Source organism: Cladophialophora psammophila, assembly GCF_000585535.1.
Source record: "Cladophialophora psammophila CBS 110553 chromosome Unknown aczJe-supercont1.11, whole genome shotgun sequence".
NCBI lineage: Eukaryota > Fungi > Ascomycota > Eurotiomycetes > Chaetothyriales > Herpotrichiellaceae > Cladophialophora > Cladophialophora psammophila.
In genome coordinates, this window is record NW_006912932.1 from 263447 (window position 1) to 287502 (window position 24056).

General features: G+C 52.3%; 9 protein-coding genes across 9 annotated transcripts; 3 read left to right on the forward strand and 6 right to left on the reverse strand.

Annotated features, from left to right (window-relative positions):
• Positions 1-72: 72 nt before the first annotated feature.
• On the reverse strand, positions 73-1284 carry A1O5_07309 (uncharacterized protein; the record flags this gene model as incomplete). The annotated part of the gene is made up of 2 exons (XM_007747898.1): positions 73-724; positions 794-1284. The coding sequence occupies 2 exons, from the start codon at positions 1282-1284 to the stop codon at positions 73-75; spliced, it is 1143 nt and encodes a 380-aa protein (XP_007746088.1).
• A 447-nt stretch (positions 1285-1731) lies between these two features.
• Positions 1732-4064, forward strand: A1O5_07310 (uncharacterized protein; the record flags this gene model as incomplete). The annotated part of the gene is made up of 6 exons (XM_007747899.1): positions 1732-1934; positions 2012-2321; positions 2471-2959; positions 3019-3177; positions 3237-3599; positions 3654-4064. The coding sequence occupies 6 exons, from the start codon at positions 1732-1734 to the stop codon at positions 4062-4064; spliced, it is 1935 nt and encodes a 644-aa protein (XP_007746089.1).
• A 1295-nt stretch (positions 4065-5359) lies between these two features.
• On the forward strand, positions 5360-7238 carry A1O5_07311 (uncharacterized protein; the record flags this gene model as incomplete). Its single annotated transcript, XM_007747900.1, has 2 exons — positions 5360-5925; positions 6098-7238. The coding sequence occupies 2 exons, from the start codon at positions 5360-5362 to the stop codon at positions 7236-7238; spliced, it is 1707 nt and encodes a 568-aa protein (XP_007746090.1).
• A 1760-nt stretch (positions 7239-8998) lies between these two features.
• A1O5_07312 (uncharacterized protein) lies at positions 8999-9550 on the reverse strand (the record flags this gene model as incomplete). The annotated part of the gene is made up of 1 exon (XM_007747901.1): positions 8999-9550. One exon carries the CDS (start codon positions 9548-9550, stop codon positions 8999-9001), a length of 552 nt encoding a protein of 183 aa, XP_007746091.1.
• A 1310-nt stretch (positions 9551-10860) lies between these two features.
• Positions 10861-13869, reverse strand: A1O5_07313 (uncharacterized protein; the record flags this gene model as incomplete). Its single annotated transcript, XM_007747902.1, has 1 exon — positions 10861-13869. The coding sequence occupies one exon, from the start codon at positions 13867-13869 to the stop codon at positions 10861-10863; it is 3009 nt and encodes a 1002-aa protein (XP_007746092.1).
• A 356-nt stretch (positions 13870-14225) lies between these two features.
• On the reverse strand, positions 14226-15254 carry A1O5_07314 (uncharacterized protein; the record flags this gene model as incomplete). The annotated part of the gene is made up of 1 exon (XM_007747903.1): positions 14226-15254. One exon carries the CDS (start codon positions 15252-15254, stop codon positions 14226-14228), a length of 1029 nt encoding a protein of 342 aa, XP_007746093.1.
• Positions 15255-17464: 2210 nt separating this feature from the next.
• Positions 17465-20218, reverse strand: A1O5_07315 (chloride channel, other eukaryote; the record flags this gene model as incomplete). The annotated part of the gene is made up of 1 exon (XM_007747904.1): positions 17465-20218. The coding sequence occupies one exon, from the start codon at positions 20216-20218 to the stop codon at positions 17465-17467; it is 2754 nt and encodes a 917-aa protein (XP_007746094.1).
• A 1132-nt stretch (positions 20219-21350) lies between these two features.
• A1O5_07316 (uncharacterized protein) lies at positions 21351-22142 on the forward strand (the record flags this gene model as incomplete). Its single annotated transcript, XM_007747905.1, has 1 exon — positions 21351-22142. One exon carries the CDS (start codon positions 21351-21353, stop codon positions 22140-22142), a length of 792 nt encoding a protein of 263 aa, XP_007746095.1.
• A 325-nt stretch (positions 22143-22467) lies between these two features.
• Positions 22468-23812, reverse strand: A1O5_07317 (translation initiation factor 5; the record flags this gene model as incomplete). The annotated part of the gene is made up of 2 exons (XM_007747906.1): positions 22468-23644; positions 23712-23812. The coding sequence occupies 2 exons, from the start codon at positions 23810-23812 to the stop codon at positions 22468-22470; spliced, it is 1278 nt and encodes a 425-aa protein (XP_007746096.1).
• Between the last annotated feature and the right edge of the window lie 244 nt (positions 23813-24056).

Sequence of the window (24056 nt, forward strand, 5' to 3'; positions counted from 1 at the left end):
CCCGAGAGTAAGAACGAGTCGCATCTGCTGAAAAATGTCACTCGTTGATGACACATTCTTTCAGATCGACATTCATTGCGTGTGGGACTCTCCAATCATCGGCACGTCAAGCGCATCTGATTCTGGAGATTTCGGCTGGAGAACGATTGGCCTATATTGGCCCTTGACCAAAGTCTCTTCGGTGAAAAGCATCGGAAAGCGGTCGAAGTACGACTGTTCTAGCTTGAAGATCTGGTTCGGCTGGCGAAGAGCGAGGACAAACTCTGTCTCCACGGATTTCGACATCCTGCCAAGTAGAGAAGTCGGGATTGAGGATTGTTGCCGTCTGTAATCAATATATTCCGAGAGACGATAATATACCTGGATCTCACGTTGGCCGTCCTCAAAGGGCACTTCTTCTTTTGATTCTAAGCACCAACTGTCTAGGGTGCCTTCCACCACAGCCGTAAGGTCAATCTCATGAGCGTGAAGGATAATCTTGTCTCGTAGTCCCGGGAACGGAATCCAGTCGACCATTGGCCAATGATGCCTGGTTAATTGCAGTTGTGTTGGCTGAAACTCTGGTTGGATTGCACAGTAATGTTCAACGGTCGGGAGGATCTGGTAGCGAGTGATTGGAGCCAACTTCTCGAAAGCCAACGTCTCGAACCAGAATGCCCTTTTCCTACCCCAATATCGGTCTGATGCCAGGAGATACAGCATTCTCTGCACCAAAGTATCAAGGCTGCGTATAGTCATTAGCACATATTCTATCATTTCCCTGGCCACTCGGAAAGAATTCGAGAGATCTGACCTTTGCTGGGGCTGCTCTGGAGTCATGGATTGTCTTAGAAGTTTGTATCTTACGGAGCCGTGAAGTTCCAGAAGATCAATGTCATAGATCGAGGGTTGGGGTGGCAGCCGCGACGGTCGCCGAGCGGTGCCGGCTCTTTCGACAGCTTTGTGCCACTGGAGGCCCGTCGTGCCCTCTGATGACCGACTTGTCTCCAGCTGTTGATGGGACGGTGGCGAGGTCAGTCCTTCCGTCGACACAACACAAAAGTCAAGGAAATCGCCGAAGGTACCATGGTCCCGTCGGTCATGATCGTCAAAGTCGTCAAGGCCCTCGAAATCCGCCGACTTCTGGTTGGAGAGGCTTTGAAAGCTTTGCATGGCCAACTGCCGCACCTCGGCGAGGCGCTGCTCCAACTCATTGAACTTCCTTTCGAGTTCTGCGCTGCTTGTTGTCCCATGACTTGGGCCAGCCGGAGGCTCGATGGGGTGTGGGGATGTCGGCAAGTCCATGATTGCGGCAGAGCGACCCTCTTAACAAGTTCTTTGCAAGATCTGTCGGATCCAACATCACTAGCAGTATCATCCAGCCTTTCCACGCAGCTGAATATGGCGGTGGGCGATGATGATGATTCGTTGCGCAGGGACCAACGCGAAGGTGCGGAAGACTGGCAGGGGTTTTCCCTACTCGCTGGAATGCTGACAGGTCCACGCCTAGAACGACTACACCGAGAGAATCTCAGCAGTCGTTGAGTTTCAAAACTTTGGCAGCTGACGACCCCTCACATAGGCAGGATGACCCCGCCAGGCCCGTCGTCTCAACCTCGGTCGGTTGGGCCCCCGGAATGGACAGATGCCAGCCATCTGGGGCCCCGCGAAGTGTGGGTTCAACTTCCCTTGAGCATGCATATGGCCAACTTCTGTCTCTCCAGAGTATAGAAACGCACCTCTGAGGGTAACATGATTGAAGGTACAGACCAGGCCTCGTCCAGTGCTCGCCATCTCTCCTCCAGACGGGCCAATCCCGTCACATGTCCGCTCTGTGCCAAAAGCTTCTCGCGAAAGGATGTCCTGACACGACACACAAAGGCAAAGCATCAAATTGCGTCGGTGGAGCTGCCTAGGAAAAGGAGTCGCCGGAAGAGCTGTCTTCGGTGTGCCTTGTACGTTTGCTCTCTCTCGACTTCGAGCTGGTCTCCTCAGGAAAGGCTCTGCTTCTAACGCGCGGGGGCTACGGCAGCTACAAGATCAGATGCAGCGGTGCTCCCTCTTGCGCTCAGTGTGAGAAGAAGGGGATTATCTGCCAGTTCCACTTCTCGACGAAAGAGAATCATGGCCTACCACAGGACTTCACGACTGCCGCCGCCGACGGCATCGAAATTCCCGACGAAAATGGGACTCGACACCCGATGACAGCTCCCAATGTCGAGCTATCAGGACCTGTGGGCGGAGACGATTGGCCTTTATCTTTAACAGCCACGGTTGACGCCCAGGCCCCAGCTTCTGATAATAGTCCACGAGAGTGTCAAGCCACTACCGCAAACGGACCGGTAAGCCTCAACAGACTACAAAACCCCTCGCTACGGATACCGCTTCGAAGCCGGTGTTTCACTCTATGAAGCCGATCATGGAGTCTTCTCCATCGTGGTGCTTCTATGTCGCATGCAATCTCAATATTATTGCTGACACCATTTCGCAGACAGCTCTGGCTACACATATCATCTGCCATTCTCCACGCTCGTTCCGAGAAGACACCATGCATTTCGACCCGCAACTACCCCAGGAGACGGGCCTGGAGCACGTCCCTTCCCGGCTGCACCAGACTACATCAAATCAAAATCGAGACAGTATCACGGAACTGCGTGCGAGCGATACGCCTTGGTCGTGGTTCAATTGGGAAAGCGATCTACCATTTGAGCCTTCCCACGCTGAAGTTCTATTCAATGACATGGGAGGCAACGCAGACATCAGCAATAGTGATCCAATTCCATCTATGAGAGAAGAAGGGAGTGAGCCCCAGACCAGTGTTTACTTGCACAGTGACCCAGCTGATCTATTCGGTACGGTACTGAGAGTCCTGGACACTCTCGATTCACCAGAGCACAAGAGCCTTCTTCTTGATGTGCCCAAAATGAATGATGCGGATGTGCTCAAGTTCTGGAACCAATATTTCGAGATTTTCCACAAGGTAACAGACATATTGCCCCTGGATCGGTGTCAGGTTATTCGCTGAACCAGGTTTCCTAGAAATTCCCGGTTATACACCGCGCTTCCACCCAAATTGGGAAAAGCCCCCCGCTTTTGGTCAGCGTGATCACTGCGATTGGAGCCAGTTACAGCTCGGGACCCGGGGACACAGAGTATTATGTTCGTGTCTTTGCTAGAATCTGTATGATCCTCGCATGTGTACGCTCTATATCCGACGCCGGTCGCCAGGAGAGTGCCAGAGCTGACTCGGGACGTAGAAATCCTGCGGCTCGCAGGGGGTTCACAAACTTTGCGACCCATTGACGTTACTTCTGTGCCAATGCCTTGTATATTTTTTCATCATTATCGACCGCTCTGGGATCTTTCGCCCTTGGGCCCTCGCTGGCCAGGCGTGCATGGTCACTACTGCGCGGAACGCGTCTGTGTTCTATTCAGACCACGGGCTGAACAGTGACTCGGAAGTCGGCAGTGCTACATCCCCCTCAGACCTCAGCACAGTGGATTGCTCCCTCAGTCCGCAAGAACTGTTAGATCAGGATCTGGAGGGTACAATAATCCATAGGCAATGGCTAGAGTGGATTGCGATAGAAAAACGTAAACGGCTTGGATGGGCCGTCGTGGTAAGCCTAACCTGTCTTATCCCCCTCAAAACATTGCTGGTAACACGTGCCTAGGCCATCCATAGCTTGTATCACCTTCGCGCACAGTCCCCTTTCCGGCTCAACTTCGCCGAGCTGGACCTCTACTTACCTTACGACGATAACATGTGGGACGCAACCGATGCAACGTCTTGGCGCAGACAATTCCCATGGACCGATCGGCCTCCAAGAACTTTACCACTTCAGGGCGCGGTTCGGACGCATTCTGAGAACTCATCTTCCAGAACCGACTTACCCACGTTGGCAATACTGGCCGTGGGAAGCCTGGTGGAGCTGGTTCATCGCGACAAACAGCAGTGGTCGCCCGGAATCCAAAGCGCTCTAAAATCGGAAGCAGCACGAAAAAGAGGGTGGCATCTGTTGGTGGATGAAATTCTCGATGCTGTACAAGGTGAAACCAGGTCTTTTAGTAGCCGGCCGGGCTGAGAGGATGGAATCAAGGCAGAAGGCTCTTCCAATGGAACGCCAACCGACCGAATTGTGACACTGCCTGCCGGGCTCGCAACATCTGCAGACTCAGTGACATGATCCGAGACACCTGTGTATAACACGTAAATCGCGCTCTTTAGGGCTTTGAAAATTGACGGTTCAGTATGTCTTCGGAAGACACTTTTTTCGGCCTTCGCCATTCCTCCTCCTGTTAGGAGATGATTTATCTCTGATTCGCAATTCAGTCCCTGTCAAATCTTCTGTTGGGAAAATACCCCCTACATATAGGGTCATTGTATGGGCATTTCCCGCCAGTATAGAGTTGGAGATACATGAATATACAAGGAATGGGCCGCTACAATGTTATTGGTGAAGGAATAGAAGACACAATGTAGGTGGTTCAATGCTCAAGTTATTCAGAACATCTGCCGCCCCGAATCTCTAGTTAAAATGGCTGAAACCTGAGCATTTTCCCACTTACGGTGCGACCCTGCTAGGAGACAAAGCCTTATCACCCTCGTGGTCTTTTAACGACGACCATGGCGCAGAAAACAGAGAACTTCATGAATACCAAGGAAACGTGCGGTATACAACAAAAAGCACAAAGGTGAATAGACATACTCACATCCCTCAATCATATCCCTGATTCCATCGATGTCCATATACGCATCAACCTCCGAATCGTCGCTGGTAATATCAGAGAGTAGCCCACAGCCCCTTGGCGTTTAAGCAAAAAGACGAGTCACTCTGGTGTTCCATAGCAGAATACTGGGCTACTTACCACGTAGCTATATGCTTATTCCGGCGCGCCGTGCCAAGGCCGCCGTAACTCTTGTTTTTGTGTCCTACTCGACCTGCTTCACCGGTTGCAGATGCCCCGGATGTAGAGCTCCTTGGGCGAATCGTTTTTGATCAGCTGAGGCAGCCTTGGTGCCTGAGCCTGCACACGAATTTCCAAATATGGAAACACAGCGTCGCTCTGGCTAGGATCAGACCATGTTGCCTGATCTCTCTCATTTTTCCTTTCTGAATGTCGTGTGTTGCATGAACGAGGCAAACGCCCAGCTGCAGCTAAAAGAAAGTGGTGTGAGTGCACCACCAAGACAAAACTGAAGAAGTCAGGGAGAAGGTCCTTGTTGAAGTTTAAAAGAGCCCACCGCACTACTCAATCCGACCACCTCGTCGCTCATGCAACATTCAAAGGCAAAGGGAATCGATAATTTCGCCCGCTGAACATCTAGCATCATCCGGCCGCTCACTACCCTGATTGCAAAATCACATCACCAAGCAACATGGCCACATCAGCCCGTCCGACACCCACAGCCTCGACGCCCGTTGACTTTGGCCCCAATGTGCATATCTTTGATCCCTCAATGCCCATGGCTCAGATCATGTCGACGATAGCACCCATATTTCACAGTCAAGACACAAGCCAGTTTGGTCCGGGGCGCCATGCATATCTCTTCAAACCGGGATCGTACAATCTGAACGTGGACGTGGGTTACTACATGACTGTTCACGGGTTAGGTCACTCCCCTGATGACGTGACCGTCACCGGTAGTGTGCAATCGCTGGCGACAAGCACCCAAGGTCTGGCTCTGAACAGTTTCTGGCGCGGCGTCGAGAATCTCTCTGTCGTGCCTACGACCAATGGAGACATCAGCGGCTGGGCCGTTTCCCAGGCCACCTTCTTGCGCCGCGTGCATGTCATTCGCGGCCAGCTTTTCCTCTTTGACTGGCGCTACCCATCAGACCGGAACTATTCCAGCGGCGGCTTCATTGCAGACTCTCTTGTTGATAATCAGATCGTTTCCGGCTCCCAACAGCAATTCTTGACCCGCAATACGACTCTCACGAAGTAAGTCTGCCATATTTCCTCTGGTAGTGTTTGAGACCGTCCAAAGCACGACATATCCACGGGACCTGTTGGACATATGATGTAGAGACAGGACAGACGCGTTGAAGGATGCGGAAAAATTGACACCCAAGTTTCACAGACACTTACTAACATGACGTTGCACAAAATTTAGCTGGATTGGGGGTGTCTGGAACATGGTTTTCGTTGGCGATGACCAAGCTCCATCCGAATCATGGCCCGATCAACCTTTCACAGTGATCCCAAAAACCCCTTGCATCCGTGAAAAGCCCTACCTCATTTTCGAGAACGACTACGCGGTGCGAGTCCCCAGCCTGAAGAGGGAGAGCCAAGGTACAAGCTGGTCCAACATGCCTGACTCTGTCACAACTATACCGATCAATCAATTCTACATCGCCAAAGCAGGCACAGACACCGCCGATTCCATAAACAATGCTCTTCATCACGGCCACCACCTGATTCTCACGCCAGGTGTCTATCATCTATCCAGAAGCCTAGAGGTCAAGCACCCCAATACCGTGATCCTGGGTCTCGGAATGGCTACATTGGTCCCTGATAACGGCACTCCGGCGATGGCAATCGACGACGTCGACGGCGTATCGGTCTGCGGGATCATCTTCGATGCAGGCCCCGTTCGGTCCTCCCAGCTTCTGACAGTAGGAGGTGTGGATAGTACAGCTGATCACAGCGCAAATCCCACCGCGCTGTTTGATCTCTCCTGCCGCGTTGGGGGTGCCACTCCAGGTTCGACCATAAATTGTTTCACCATCAACTCCAACAATGTGATCCTCGACAACATCTGGATCTGGCGTGCCGACCACGGCAACTCTGGCACCGTCGGCTGGACTGTCAATACAGCCGAGAATGGGCTGACGGTGCAAGGGCAGAATGTGGTCGCCTACGGCCTGTTCGTCGAACACTTCCAAAACTTCCAGACCGTTTGGAACGGAAACGGTGGCCAGGTCTACATGTACCAGTCCGAGATCCCGTACGATCCGCCCGACCAGGCCTCTTGGCAACAGCCCACCGGGAATAAGGGGTATGCGTCCTACAAGGTGGGAGATCAGGTCAGCTCCCATGCGGCCAAAGGTCTCGGAATCTACTGCAATTTCGACAACCAAGTCGAGCTCGATAATGCCATCGAGACACCGACAGGACCGGGAATCCAGCTCAACCACATGGTTACGCAGTGGCTTAATGGGAAGCCATTCAGCGCCATCAACCACATCATCAACGGGACCGGGGACCGCGTGTACGACAACGGACGGAACTTGAACGCAAAGTCGTCTATTTGAGTTGGGTTGTCGCTTTGCCCGGCCAATTGTGACGTGCTGGCATCTTCATGCGCTCCGGAGACCCCATTCAATCCCCCAGGCGAATCATGTACTCCTCCTAGCACCGGCGCTGAAGCATTTCCAAGCTTCGACTGGTGCTTACAGAACCCTAGATGACGAGTTGCGCCGAAGGAGACCGTTGTCGATAACTCTCGTTACGGAATTGAGAAACCTGCCTTCGCTTTGTGATTTCTCCGAGAACCAAGGTTCTACGGTAATATTGTATCCCCCGTTACATACCTAGGCAGTCTAGCTACCCTACGATATAGGTACACAGAATAATTTTTCGCCTTTTCAAAATGTCTTCCATACCTCATCAAACATCCCAGGCAAACACCGCTGCCAGTGTTTTATCTTGCCATTCTGGGAGAGTTACACAGTTAGGTCAAGCTCCCTTGCGAGAGGAGAGGTTAATGAGGAAGGGAGATTCGCGAAGGCATGGCCAGATGTTCATTCAACCTGGACAATCATTGAGGACGAGGTTGAGTTTGATCCATCCGGCTCGCCTGTATTAAGACGCGCCAATCAACGGAAACAACAGCTTACCGTCTCGTCCAAACTGCTTGTTAGGGTGAAAAGGCCAGCCATGAGGCTCCATAGGAAGAGTCAGAGAAAGCCATAGTCCACTAGTTCAAACCGGGTCGATCTGTGCGCGCTTCGAATGGGCTTTCCGAACTGTAGCGGTCGATCCCCACACACGCTTCCTTCGAGTTAGTGTGATAAACTTCTTTTAGGGGGGTTACCGGTATATTAATGATGCGGGCCGGGGGTTTGGTGTCCCCATGGTGAGAACATTGATTAGTACTTGTACCTCGTAGTTTGCCGCTACTTTACAGGTCCCGGTCGATTTAACTGGACGATCGGTGAAAGTGGACCGCGGATATCGTTTCCGGTGACGCCATAATCGACACGCTTTCCTTTCTCGGCGAGCCGGTTATGTATTAGCGTCCAATGCCGACGCAACGGGTCCAGGGACCTAGGTAAGGAGCGCTGTTTATCAAGTTGAGCTGTCATATACTTCGGTCTCGCCCACGCGGGTTTTGAGTTGGGGTGATTCGCCTTTAATCCTTCGATTTGTAGCCGACCCAGGCATTTTGGAGTCGGATTCGATAGCTTGCAGAACAGCAGTAGAGCGATTCACTATTGGGTCAAAAGTGCCCTTCATTCAGGATAATTACATTATTTTGCTTCAAGACTAGTGGGGTCCGGTCGTCCGTCTCATAGTATTATACAGTTGCATTCGATACCGTGGTCGCTTCGACGCCATTGAGCACTCTTGGCGGGTATACTCCTTGTTGGACTGTGCCACTCACTTGTTAAGTGCCAGGTCTAGCAATTTTGCCCTGTCGAGCATTGTACCGTTGTCCCATCTCACTCAGCACTCAACTTCCAAGTGTGTGAGTATTTTGGCCGCCTTGGTCCGGGACTTTCTGAAACTTCATACAATGGCCGAATTCTAAGGTCCAGCGAACCGCCGACCTACAATGCTCGACTCGTGGGAACGTAATGAGGCCGTCGATAGATATACCGGCTTTCAAACTAGTATTGCGGGGAGCCAGACGGCCTTGGATTTAGAACATGAACAGTCAACTCAGCTCAGTCACAGCAGAGGAAGAGGAAGACGAGGAGGAGTTCAGTTATTAACCATATCATACGACTCCGATTTCCTTGCTTGCCACTTTTTGAGTTGGAAAAACCCTGGAGAACAAAAGCCTATGTCATCACCCCCTCATCGGCGTCATCAAGGGCCTTAATTTGCCCAATGTCTCAACCTGACTCTGGATATCCCGTAGAAGCAAGATGGCCTCGTCCCTCCTGACGGCGTCATGGACGTGTCGCGCGGAGTGGAAGACCGGTTGGACCATGGTGACAAGGACGCCGTCGGGCATGTTCGAGAGAGCGATGTCGATGATGTTTTTGGCGTGGTGCTGGATCTGGGTTTCAGGGTCCATGGCTCCCGATGTCTGGGTCGTAGCGGCGGTCGGGGTCTTGTTGGGAGGGTGGGAGAATAGAAAGATCTGGCATACATGGTAGAAACACATGGCTGCTGCGAAAGAAGACCTCGGGAACCAGTATCGCCGGCGCGACTGTTGGTCTTCGTAGTCTCTTCCGGACAGGGTATTTGGGTACCCATGAACCCACTCGTTCCAGTCCGAGTGTAAAGCCGACCATTGATTCACTGATTTCTTGCCGCGCGGTGCCTCCTCAGTTGCACCGAAAATAAAGTGGACAACCTCCCCACACAGTCTCAGAGTATCGAGCGCATCGGACATCCAGCCGAATCCCTCCGCGTTGGCCGTATTCTCGCGTGAGGAAAGGGAGGACTGGGAATATAACACAGTGCGTTGAGAAGGCCCAGGAGCCTTATTGCCATCTGCCCAAATTGGCCATCCGGTCAGCCGGCCGGCAATTGATCTAGAGTGAGAAGAAAATGGGTGGAATAAAGTCGAGCACCCCACACGAACCGGCAGATCTCTTGTCAATATTCGCGCGAAAATCCATGCCTCCGGGGCAGAGATTGAACAAAATCAGGTTGCCGGCAAGTACGTTGTGCCTTGCGACAAAAGCAGCAGACTGGCCTTTCTTCGTCGCATTTGATATGGCGGGCTCGACATGTCAGACTGTAGGGGGGCTATGTAAGTTTTTGAGCGTTGCGGGTTATTCTACAAGCAGTGAACATACCATCCTGTTGGGACAATGTCAGCCTAACCGCCGGGCTAGATCGTAATACAGATAAATTGCAGAAAGGCGGGGATATAGGACATACCTCTTCGACTTCTGGAACTGTTTCCTCCCAATGCTTGCATTTCACCAGATATTTGACTTGCCCCAACCCAGCTGGCTTCGCGTAATTGAGCTTTGGAAGTAGGACTGCGCTGCTTCGTGAACTTGGAGCAATCGAGATGAAAGATTGTCGCTATCTTGACCTATTGCTCTGGAGCTGGACGCGCAGAGGAAGGAAAAGGTAAGTAGATTGTGTGAGAGGTTTGACGACTTGTTGCGCGCTTCAGGAATCCCGGCGAGGCTGGGCATCTTTTCCCCACAAATGGCCAATCACATGACGCCGCTTGGCTGGTGATCTGGCTCAGAGGCCTTTCCCCACCAGTGCCTCAATCTGAAAGAAAGGGGCGTATGTCCTATTTTCTGGTATGTCGTGTTGCGTATTGACCTCCAGTTCCCGCATGTTTTCCATTCGGACGGAAGCCATGTGACGAAAGCGCCACTATGCAGCATCAACGATGAGAACGGAGTGGAAAATATCCAGTCCCTCAATGCGGAAAGAAATAATATGCGTGGGATACAACTCTCGAGCCTTCCTCACTTAAAGTACCTCCTTTTGACGGGATGTTGGTAAAGCCCAATATAGACATATATACATATATATATCACATGCTCACACCAGAGCGCAACACAGCCCAGGGTCCAGGAACATATGATCAAGAAGCAGTTAACACCATCCAGTTCCCCATCCAAGGTAAATGGTCAACGGAAAGAGACACGCAACCAACCGACCATGAATATTCATGCCCAAACGGAGGGGCAGAGCGCGCCCGACAATTGCCCTCTCCTGTTTTTCCCGAATCTAGGTTCCCAACTCCATCGGCTTCGGATCCTCCGTCTTGTACCATTCGCCATTAAATGCATTAACCAGCCATTTCGCCAGCTTGTCGTACACAATATGATTCGCATTGTGAAAAAGTATAGAATGGTCGCTATCAGGGAAGAAATGAACATCATAGTTTTCAATCCCTGCTAGATCAAACTTGTCTAATAGCGTCAGTGTGTTTTGCATGTGCACGTTGTCGTCTGCGACGCCGTGCATGATCAAGAAGCGCACGTTCTGGGATATTGCAGTGACATTGCTGATTGCGGATTTCGAATAGCCAAGGGGATTGTTCTGAGGCGTGCGCATGTATCTCTCGGTGTAGATGGAGTCGTAAAACTGCCAGTCAGTTACCGGAGCAACCGCCATGCCGTATTTAAAAGTCTCGCCCGCATCGGTCTCGAGGACTTTCAATGTCATGAAGCCACCGTAGGACCAGCCCCAAATGGCCATGCGGTCGGCGTCGACGTAAGCCTTGTCAGCCCACATCTTTGCAGTGGCAATCTGATCATGGGCTTCATATGTGCCGAGCTCGTTGCGGATGATGGTGCGCGCTTTGCGGCCGATGAACCCGGTTCCACGCCCATCGACGGTTACCACGATATAACCTAGAGAGCTGGCAATATAAGATTGAAAGTCAACGTGGAAGCGACGGTTGACCATTTGAGAGCCGGGCCCGCCGTAGAGGTAGAAGAGGACAGGATATTTCTTCTTAGGGTCGAAGTGAGGGGGTCGCCGTTCGACAACTTGGAGCGTGTAGCCATCAATAGTGACGTTCTGGAACACCTGGTATGGAAGTTCGTGAGAGGACGCCATCTTGGCGAGATCCTTATTGTCTTCTAGCATCTGCTCGATTTTCTCAGAATTGGCAGGCGTAGAGACGACCTTCTGATACGGAATGCCCGGTCCGGTGTATTTCAGGCTCACGTATCCTGCTCCAGAAGAAAAGCTGGACTCCCAGTATGCAGCTTCATTGGTAGGAACAAGGGAGGCCATGGCTGTCCCGTCTAGTTTGACGCTGTACAAGTGGCGTTGGGATGGTGCTTCTTTGGCCGCAACAAAGTACACCAAGTTATGTTTCAAGTCGACGGCTGCCGGTCCTCCGTCCACTTCCCAATTGCCTCTTGTCAGCATGACGGGAATTGAGCTGTTGAGAGGTGAGAAATAAGCCAGGTGGTTGCCGTTGTCGGAGATGACGATGTCGACATAGCCGTCCTCTGGTCGGCCATTGGCAGGATCGGCAGGTATGTATTTGGTCAGCTGGCTAGGTTCAACCCACCCACCGTCGACGTCTTTGAGGTCCACGATCCTCACGGTATGTCCTGTTTGGGAAGCGACATCTACAAGAACAACTCTGACCCGATCACTTTCACGATTCGACTCCGAGACCAGTGCTCTTCCATCATCTGCCCATACAATGTTGAAGATGATCCGGTCTTCGTCCGGGAACCCGCCGTCAATATCGACGGAGAACACTTCGCCTTTTGCTATGTCGTAGAACAGCATATCAACCACGGGGTTAGGGGCGCCAGCCTTGGGATACTTGATCTCTTTCACCTCTGGGTAGTTCTCGAGGCCTTCGAGTGGCCTCTTTCCACTAGGACGTGAGAGGAAATATTGGACAGGATATTCGGGGACAGTAGTCTCATTGGTGCGCAGAAAAGCGAGATATTGACCATCACGTGCCCACCATGTAGCGGTGTTGGTACCGAAGACTTCCTCCTCATAAGCCCAGTCAGGGATTCCATAGAAGTACTCGGGACCTCCGTCGGTGGTGATGGTAGTCACTTGGGGCGACGAGAGATGTCTCAGAAAGAGATTGTTATCTCTTGTAAACACAACCGAGTCACTTTTGGGCGACCATTGAGCCAATTGAATCCTGGTCTCCGGGAACGCCGGGTCCAATGGCTGGACGTTCTGTGTCTCGACGTCGAGGATGAAATACAGTCCGAGAAAAGAGTGTCGAAATACCTTTTCCGGATTCGCCATAAGAAGCACATGTTTCATATCCAGGCTAACCCAGAATTCCGACGTCCACAACTGCTGTCCACCATATTTGATCCACCCGCTTTTCACCAGAGTGGTGCTTTTGAATGCATTGGCTGCAGAAGGTGTACGACTTCGGATGTCTTCAACCACCAAGTACTCCTTGTTGGGTTGGTTGATCTCCAACAATAACCCATCTTCTCCATTGGGACCAGGCGTCCACTCGATATTGGCATATTTTGGTGACCATTGCCCTGACTGTATTTGAGCGAGGGTGACCTTCTTTGCCGAGCTCTTTATTGGAGTATCGTGGTCGTATTCCAATGCCGACGCATGTTTATACCGGCCACCTGCCACAAAAACGACCACCGCCGAGATCCATCCGACAATAGCAACAACCGAGACTATCCATATTGCTCGACGAAGGCCTTTGGACATCCGCTGGCCACCAATGGTGTAGTTCTTGTCGTTAAATCTGGGCAACTCGGGATCACTCTCATCATCTCGGTATTGTGAAGGTTGCAGAGGCTTTTTCACAGCGATTGCCGAGTTTAAGCTCTCGAGAACAAGGGAGGTTGTTGAGACAGAGGTGACGCTTTCTTCCGAAGGTCTCGGGTATGGATCATCGGAGGATTGGCTGCCACGGGTCATCAGGGTCTCCTCCTCTTCTTGCAGGGTCTGGCTAGCCCTCGCCATGATGGCGGTGGGAGGTTGCCCCCTCGGGACCCCGTTGAAGACGTGGTAATTGAAAGCGAGGGAGGTCGACCTCGACTGGGAGTTATTGGAGTTATCTGCACATGACAGAGGTTGATGGGTGAAAGGGGACACAGCGTCGTCGACGTCTCTGCGTGATATTCGCTTTCGAGGGGAAACAAGAGGTTCTTCTACGCCCAAGCCAGTGATTATGCGAAGAGGCTGAGTCTGATTGGGATCCTGAGATTGTGATGGTGGTGGAGGTGGTGGAGCTGCAGTCGGGGCTCGACTCGCCTGCGCATCGTCCATTGTGCCAAGCCTGCGATTAAGCGACCGCAGCCAATGCCGACCAACGTCCTGCAACGTCTTTCTTTCTGCTCTTCTTCCACAATGGCTGGGATGTACATCATACATGCAATTTGATATGATTTTCACTCTCACTGATAAAATACATGCCCTATGTCTGGGTATATGAGAATGTAATATACTGCTTGCGGAGGGCTAGCGAACAGCCGCACCCCTTCGTCCACGCGTTCGTCCACTTCCGAAAACGGCGCCCGTCAACATTCCTCAATGAAATCTTGGAGCCACCTGGCCGAGAGCCTCCATGGCTAGCCCCAGTCCTCCTATGTTCTTCAACACCAGACGCCATTCGTCTCAAGAAATCATTTCACATACTTGTAGGTCAACGTAGCAATGAGGAAATAGCTACATGAGGTGAGAAATGCAAAGCTCGCCCAAAGCTTGAAATATTCGACTCCGCCACTGACTCGTCGTCTCGTCGGCCCCAAGGAATTCAAGCCCAGCCAAGCTAGGAATACCAGGCTCAACGCTGCAGTCACCGGGATGGCCAGCAATGATAAGAACAGGAAGGTCTTTTGTTTCTCCTTCATCATCGCAGTGGCCAGGTTGTACTCTTCCGAGAACCAGTAGTAAATCAAGTACGGACTTGTCCCAAGGATGCCCGCCGTGACCACCAACATGCACTTCCCTGCGAATGCAGCGGAGGCTTGTTCTTTGCATGCTCGGCAATCCTCTGCTTCGAGCTGGCTGAGAGTGGTGGCAGCCGCTTCACGTTCGATGTCTGATGGCACTTGCTGTTGTGACTGGATCCTGGAAGGTTGTGCCGTCTGGTGCTGCGGCTCTCGTCTTTCAGAAGCAGTTGGAGCATCTATGGGCCGCCCCGTCATCCGACCCCAGAAGTTACTTCTCCCCTCCGCCTCGTCATTGCTTGCGGCGGTCGCCCCTCTTTTCAAAATGCGCTGTATCGCAGCGCCTTGCTGGTCGACTTGCTCCAGAGTCAATGTCAACTCCGATATAAGGCTTGGTGACCGGGAGTCCGTGACATCAATACTTCGTTCCATCATCCTGGTACTCGAGCCTTCTGATCTATATATGTCGCTGAAGGGATTCTCGGGATGAAAGCTTGCGGCGAACGGGTTGGTAGAGTTGCCGGTACGACTCAAACCCGAAGCCCTCGTAGTTACAGTCTCCCCACTGACGACAGTCCAGCTGGAGGTACTGCTACGCCTCAGAGGCCATGGCCCGACATAGCCGAGTTGCTCTGTGCCAGTTTGTTGTTCCTGATGCATCCCAGCATGGAAAGCGTTGTGTGTATCGGCATATTCGATATGCTGTGCTGAGCCAGTGAGTTGCTCAGCGTCAGCAGCATTTGTTTGTTGAGATATCGACATCTTTTTGGACAGTGGTGGACGAAAGAGTGTGGCGTGGTAGACGTGTCTCGCAGGGTTGATGTTTTGATTAGTGAATGTGTTCAGGAAAGTATAGGATCTATTTCAAGGAGGGAATGAAAGATTACGAGGTCGCGGAAAGCAAGGAGTTAATGAATGGAGGGAAGGATCGAAATAGTTTGGGAAGGAGAAATCCAATATTGAGGATGGGAGCAGGGGGATTCAATATATATGCTCAAGAGTCGTGGGGAGAAGGCGAGCAGTGTTTACCTGAGTTGTGCTCACGAGAATGTCAAGCTGGGTTTCTGACTTGACCCCTGACGGCCGCCGTATGGAACCAATGCGATCTTCCCACCGCCAGAAACAAGCCGCACGGAACCTTGAAGAGACTTTTGTCCAGCATGGTTACTCCCACCACGACCCTCTCATTCGCACGCTTCTTGGTGGGAGACCCAGAGCATCTCTGGGCGAACGCCTTTGAGATCTTGCTAGCTCTGGAGCTTCACGCAGCCAGCGACAAGGACTTTTCTACAGTGGATGAGATCTACGAATGGTCAATATAGGGCGCCTAGAACGCTGGCGAGCGTGGCAAGGCAGACAGCAAACCACGACACTATGCACCACGTGTGTGGGAGAAATGGCATGGACGCGGGAAAACAAGTCAGAGGTGAAGTTGAAGCTAACCACAACAACCACTACAAAGAGCATCTTAACCTGCGAGGCAATGCGAATGAGCGGTAGGGGAAGGAATACGACGGCGAGGAAAGAAAACAAACACAAAGATCGGAGTCACCCTTCTCTTTGCGCGATACCAAGTCGATTGTTCCCAAGAGTCCAACAAAAGCCAGGGAAATCAGTCGGACTGTCGCGCTACTACGTCGACTAGACAAGTTGGCGGCATGGATTCCACACGTAGGCAAATATATGCGACGACAACAAGCAACGAGGACAGGCAGGCACGCAACAAGCAGCAAGAACAGCAAGAGAATCAGGAGGGGTTTTTCCTGGGGGGAAAATGAGGCATGACAAAAACAAAAAAAGAAAGGACGCAAATCTCATCTTCTGTCCCAGCCTCCTCTTTGTCATGCCGAGTTATTACAGAATTCATTCATGATGGTACCTTTCAATTAGCTGGGTTGTTGTACTATTTGTATTTTTGCTTTTTTGCTTTTGCAGAGGTACCTACGCACCTTCCTAGCTACCAACCAACCTACCTAGGTAGGTACCACGCACCGAAGCAAAAGAGAAAAGGGAGACTTCAAACGGATGGTGAACAAAGCAAAACAAAGCGGCAATGCCGATGAAATGCTGCCCCCCTTCCCTCCTCGGGGGGGTCCCTAGTACCGTCATTATAGCAACTATCCATTATCACCTAGCACCTAGGAACCTCGTTACCCGTGCTGGGTATCAGGTACTAGGCACTTCGTACCCAGGTATGGATGTATGTATGTATGTACTTGGTATGTATGTATCATCCGTACAACTCCCACAGCCCACACAGCCGCGGACCAATAAACTAACCCACTCTGAAGTCCGCGGTCCGCATTTATGATTGGCCCACTCACCACATGACAAGGTACCACTACTCGTACCGAGTATTATTGAATTCAATATCACCTAGGAACTTACGCTACCTACCTGCCTGCCTGCCTGCCTGCCTGCCTGCCTGCCTGCCTGCCTATCTGGGTACCCGGATGCTTTGTCCATGGAATTTGCTTGTTCCGAACACACAAGCCCCATCCCCTCAGGGCCCTTCTCTAAAGGCGAGAAAACCTGAGCCAGAAATTTCACTGCACACGGCGGGGGGGTTAGACGGGTCATGAAAGATACCTACCTACAAAGGTATGCCTAATGGCCGCGCAGTCTCGTTACTCCATAGATAGATAACCTCCAAACGACGACAGCATAGTGCTTGACCTCGTTCTCCCTTCTACCGTCGGATACGTTACTCACTACACCCAAAGCTAAAAGTCGTGCTTTGCGATGCTATGCCATATTGACATTTTATGGGCGATGCCTCTTAGAAAAGCAGACACTAAAACCCTGCTCCGCTAAACGCCGCGCCATGCAAATATATCCCAATCTCTGAGCTGTGAGGCTGTATCCCCATAAAGCCCGTGCCCTCAAAGGCAATAGGCAAAATAAGAAAATACACAAGCCGAAGAGTCAAAGCTTTTCTTCGAGCTCGGGTGATCATGCCCTTGTTCGCCCCATCAGCGACGACTTCCCTCATGCTCCAAGGTCTTGATATATCTCACAAACGCCTTCTTATGCACCATACCCCTAAACTCACCCTCGTTCAATACACAGATATATCTCAAACCCAACTTTACAAAACATTGATACACAAGATCCATCGGCGAATGCATATCCAGGGCCACCGGAGCAGGGTCGATGTAAGAAGTCAAATCCGTCGGATTTGTGGCTGGCGAGTCTTGATCGTCAGAGTCGTCCCTTCCCGAATCATAGCCAGCCTCCTCGAACGCTTCCCAGTAGCGCCGATGCGTATTGTGTGCATGATCCTCGGTGGAGAGCAAGCAGAACGCATTGTCCTCATCCTCAACCCTGTCCAAGGCAAACTCCAGGTCTGGAGCTGGAATCAGCCCGACCAACTTTTTGTCTCGGATGATAGGCAGGCCCCCGTCGAGTTCGCCAAGATTCTGTAGGCGTCGAAGTTTGGCTCGCAGATCACTGGCCTTGACAAGAGGAGATATCGTAATGTCGATCACTTTGTCCCGTCGGAACCGGGGTGTGATGTCTCCGAGTTCCGAGTCGAAGACCGGAGTCCTCCTGTTATCGAGGAAGGGATACGAATTCATGTCAGTCAACAGGTCGTATATGCTAAGGGGCTCGACAGCGTCCGCCGTCCATTTGGCGCAGAGCACCCCCAAACAGAAAGGCAGCACATGGTCGAGGCTCCCCGTCAATTCAAAGAGGATGACTGCCAGTGTGACCGAGAGACGGGTGACACCACACATGGTAGCACCGGCCGCTACCAAGGCATACACCCCGGGCGTGACGCATGCTTCGATATTGCCCGAGTCCCGACAGTGAGACCACAAGAAGAAATTGGGAAGCTTGACCACAACATACTGGGTCAAGTGACCGACTATGCGACCCATCAAACCTCCAACCACCATCGACGGCACGTAGATGCCGGCGGGCACCTTGATCCCAAACGTAATTATCGTAAGGAAAGCTTTGATGACAAATGCTACACTCAGATAACCGATGACTCTCAGAATTTCATCCTCGGTGTTAGGACAGAGGCCCGTCGCCGACTGCTTCTGACATGGACTCGCCAGCTCGAAAAGAAGTTCGTTGACTGCTAGCCGCGTGTACCGGTTCCAGAAGCTGATGAGGCCGGTGACGAGTGCCACGAGGAGAACTTCCAGCATTGGATAGGACTTGATGACTTTGATACGGCGAAACGTAGTTGCCCAGAACCGAGAGGCTTTGATGAAGAGCGCCCCAGCCAGGCCACCCGCAACGCCGAGCAATATGAAAATGAGAAGCTCGAAGAAACGCCAATCGGTGGTGTAACGGACCTCAAACAAGACAATCTTGGACGTCCCGTATGGGTTCAGAAACTTGAGGGATAATGCGGCCACAATGCAACAGAAGAACGTTCGAAACAACGTCTTTGGCGGAAAGTAATAGCTGACTTCTTCCAGGCTGAAAAGAACTCCGCCCAGGGGTGAACCAAAAGCGACAGCAACCCCAGCCGCCGCGCTGGCCGATAAGACTTCCCTTCTCTTACCGTCATTGAGGTTGTATTTGGCGAACAACCTGCAGGCGATGTTGCCCACACACGTTGCTATATGGACGTAGGGACCTTCTTTGCCCAGGCTCATACCCGATGCTACGCTTAGAATGAGAGCGATTGTTTTCAGGACCAGAACCCGGAGACCGAGGTATCCATGGAGGACAAAGCCACTCAGAATGACCTTGACTTCTGCGACACCACTTCCAGCGGCCGAGTAGTAGACGTTTGGGGGTGGCTGGTCTTGAGCTGGTGGTTGCTGAGCACCCCCTGACTTGTCCTCATCCGCCCCATTATTTACGTTCTGCTGAAGGGCGCCCAGGTTCTCGTCGAAGGTAGACGCAATTTGCGAAGGTACAATGGTCTTGGAATAGAGGGTGATGAAGAATGACAGGGCTGCGAGAGTCACACATCCGATGATGAATGCCAGGTAGTTGAAATGAACATCGTCCATGCCCGACGGGTGGATGAGTTCGGACCAGGTCCTCCATCTGTCACAGTTACGTTCTCCAGCACAGCAGTTTGTGCGGCCAAGGTACCAGGCGCCTCGACAAAAGCCACGCTTAATATCGAAGATTGCCGACTCTGTCACGTCGACAAAGTATGCTATGCCGGCCGTAGCGACACCGATCAGAGCAACGAGGACCCATCCCTGGGCTGAATCGAGGAGTAATCCCAGGCGTCCCCTCCACCCTTTCCGTTTCTTCAGTTCCAGGACCCGGTATCCATCTGCAATGCTGTCGTGCACCCAATCGGTCGAAGTGAATTGGTCATACCACAATCGATCGTCTTTTGATAACGAGCCCGCCAGCATCGATGAGGAGAGCTTTGGCGTTCGCAGACCTGAGTTCCGCATCCAGACAGGACTTGCATTTCCCGAGGGCCGAGAACTGTAGTAGCCTCTCCGCCTGCGTAGACTGCCACTTGTGCTGTTCACTCTTGAAAGCTGCCTGGAGTTCGGCGACTCAGGCACGTTCTCGGTATATTTGCGGATGGAGCGACGGTCTCCTTCCAACAAGGCACTGTCTTCTGCTGATCTTGGAGTCATGACAAGAGAAGCTGGTAAGCGAGCCCTGAGCTCGCTTGCGGAGAGGGATGTATTTGTCCTGCGGAGGGTCTCAGGGGACGACGGGGCGGTAGCGGGATGGGGGTAAAAGGAGTCGGCTTCATCTTGGCCTTGGAAAGAGACAAACGACTTCGGCATGGTGGCTGCCAGCAGTTCTTTTGGCTTGACTTTCTCTCGTAGTGTGTGAAAGAGACCGGGAAAAGGTAGGTTGACTAGTATACCGCAGGGCACGCACGGCGTCCCTCGCAGGCAGACGCCGCCTTCCACGGGTCGTCAGCTGGCCATTTGAACGGGCAGGTGAGAGGCAGGATTCTCGTGGAAGGGCTTGCAAGGAGAGAAACTTTTGGCTTCTATGAGTCAAGAGACATCAGATGTCAGCAGCAAATCAAAGGGCATGACCTGTGTCGGCTAGGAAAGGGATGGCTAGGGGAGAGATGGGCAGCGAACCAAGCCTGGGCAAGGAGATGCCAGAATTCAAAGAAGGCGTGCTCGTTGTGCAAAGTTTGGGGACGGCGTTATTCAGCCCCAAGCCATCTTGATCAGGTGGACGACACCGTCGTGAGAATACTATCCTGGGTTAAGTAGATACCCCAGAGAGAGAGAGAGAGAGGGTGTGTGTGTGAACCGAGTATGGCAGTGGGCATCCCATCATCTGACAAACAGCACGCGTCGAGGACTCGGCGAAATGCCCCGCGACCGCAGGCCACAGGCCAGGGCGCAGTCTCCCACAGTCCACAGCCTGGGCACACGCAACACTGCCTTGCTAAGTATCGTCGTTACTACATCGTCGCTGCTCTTCTCCCTTTCAAACAGGCTCCCTCCACGGCGACAGACGCCCAATGCTGTCCGAGTTGGGCGGCAATTGGACGTTCAAGAGGCTAGAGAATCCTGAAGTCACCCGGCTGCGCTCGTCGATAACCTCGGGGCCATGGAAACATCTTCTCCACGCTTTGATTTGACCGACAATGACTTGCATCTGCAGCTAAACCGCTTGCTAGCTCCTCGCCAGGAAAGAGCAGATGATTCGCTCCGATGATCATTCCTCAATGCATCATCCCGTCATACCGCATCTCCGAGATGAGCCCGGCCACTGCGCTTCAGGTGTGTGCGGTTTGTGCAGAAGGTGGTATGCACAGAGTCCCTCCATCGACTCTCGCTGCAAAATAACGTGGGCCACCTCCAGCAGGCCCCTTGAACCTGCCTCGTGCCTTGGGGCCTTGAGTTTATGCCATATACCAGTCCCTCAACTGCTTACTCGGTGCCCAGTATAATGTCTCATTCTCTAGCTGGCGATCACGATCCAAACACATCGCCTACCTCCAATCCGCACCCGACCACGTACCCGCAATTCTTCCTCTTCGGCGACAGCATCACTCAATTCTCCTCCCAGGTCCTCTTTGCTTCCCTAGCCGAGTGGTACTCCCGCCGTCTCGATGTCCTCAATCGAGGCTTCAGCGGCTACACGGCTCCAATGGGCTATGACGTCCTGCGGCAGTTTTTTCCCTCAGACACCGCTCCGTCCCCGACCACGCCGAGAGTACAGTTGATGACCATCTTCTTTGGTGCAAATGATGCCTGCCTCCCAGGCCATCCCCAACATGTTCCTCTTGCCAACTATCGACAAGCCCTGAAATCCATAATAACCTCCCCGGGCGTCGAGCTGCACCAAACCAAATGTCTCCTTATCACTCCACCGCCCGTGGACGAATGGCAATTAGGCTCTACCGAGAGAACGGCAGAACACACAGCGACGTATGCATCCGCGTGTCGAGAGGTAGGGAAAGAAATGAGCATCCCAGTCCTGGACTTGTGGACAATATTTATGAGCAAGGCAGGATGGAAGGAGGGTTCAACGGGAGCACTAGTAGGAAGCAAAGATGCGCCCAGGAATGAGGTCTTGGGAAAGTTATTGAACGATGGACTGCATCTCACTACGAAGGGCTACGAATTGATGTACGAAGAATTGGTGCAAGTGATACAACAGAAGTTGCCGGATCAGCTACCGGAGAGACTGCCCATGATATTCCCGGATTGGAAGGACAAGCTGGGAGTTCTAGGGTGAATGGTGACTGTGGCGGAGCAATCGGGCCCCCAAAAAGGGGTATAGACAATAGAAGAAGGGCTTGTAGAAACTAGATTCAATTTTGGGCAAGATTCTAGGAACAGGGATCGGCTTCGCAAGACAAGGATACACCCGACTCGACGGAGCGGTCTGTTTTCCACCATCACCACGAAAAGAAGGAAAGGAGCGACCAGAAACGAAGCTCAAACATTCGGGACCCGCTGCGCCGGAGAGGAGAGAGTGCGTCGACCCATTGATAGATAACGAGAGACTCATCGGATCAGACACGAGGACAAACAGAGCAGTTCATGGATCACACACGAACCTACTCCTCGCCGCTCTCTTCGTCGCTCTCGGCTTCATCGAGCCACTGCAGGAACTTCTCGGCAGCTTGACGCACCTTGCGGCTGGTGCTGATGTCGACGTATTTCTTGCTGGCTTTCTGACCCCAGGCTTTGGCGACTTCTTCGCTCAGCAGGTCATTCTGGTAGTACCCCAACAGGATAGCCGGGACTTGAGGGATCAAAGCTGGGTGGTCATTGCCGACAAAACGCTCCGTGCCGCCGAGGAAGGCCTTCATATGCTTCTCAGAGTCGCCAATCATGGTCTTGAGCATGCTGGCGCGCTTGGGAATCTGTTTAACAATGTTCTCGTCAAAGATGGTCTGCGCGAGGACAGTGAGCGTCTTGTGCTTGTTCTCGATCCCCAATTCTTTGGCCTTCTTGTAGATATCCAGGTCGTCGACCTTGCTGACGGAGCCCTTGGCTTTCGCTTCATCGATAACCCAGGATCCAAGTTGATCGTACACGTTGGCGCCATTTTCCTCCCCTTCTTCCTCCTCATCAAAGGCAAGGGAACGCTTCAACTCGGTTGGAAGTTCTTTCGCACGAGCAGCGACGGCTTCGGCGGAGGTGTCGACAGCCCACTCCTCGTCCTTGGGTTCTCCGTTGGTGTGGGCCTCGATGCCCTTGGCGTCGGCATTGATCTGCTTGGTGAACTCGTCATCGCTGCCAGCCGCGAGCTCCACCTCCCCTTCATCGACGTCTCCCTTGTCAGAGTTGGAGTCGTGGGGACTGCCGCCGTTCATGGAGCCATTCTCCTGCGCCTCGGCCTTGGCCCGGTCACGACGAGACATCTTCTCCTTCTTTGGGCCTTTCTTTCCACCCTTTGGTTCGTTCTTGAGAATGAATCCACTCAATTTGTGGCGTAGGTCAACCTGAGTGCGTTGACCACAGGCTTTGCAGTCCAACAAAATGCGTCCGTCCTTGATGTTGATCTCGGTCTCGGGGTTCTTGCATGATCTGCAAAGGACAAATTTGGAGATGAAGCCGTCCAATGAGTCTTGCAACTTGCCAGCTTCGTGGGCCCCGTTGATGATCCAACGATCATCCTTTGGGTTGGTGTTGGTCTGGGCACCCAACTCGAAACCGAAATACTTGATAATGTAGGCAGGAGGACGGGCCAGAGAGGCCGAGACGCTGGGAAGGTTGGCAACAACGGTTCTAGCGAGACAGTTAGTATGCTTTAGGGAGCAGGAAGTGCAGGTGCAGGTGCAGGTGCAGGACGTACTTGATGCCGTTTCCTTTTCCTTCAATCTTGGACTGCAAGCGCTCCATCTTGTAGCGGTAGAAGGGATCGGTAACGTCCCGACGGATATTGATGGTAGCCATTTTGAGGGATGATTAAATTCTCTTTTCTTATTTTTTTTCCAGGGATTTCTCTTGAGGAAAATATTGGGATCGAAGAACCAAAGGCCTTGATATCTCAGGCGAACACAAGGGGCAGCTGGTGGTTGGCGTGGGTGTGGATGTTTGCGAATCTTTCAAATTGACCAGACATATGTGGATTTCACCACTGAATTATGAAATGTAACATGAAGAAAACGGTCACCAGCAGCGTATCAACCATAGGATG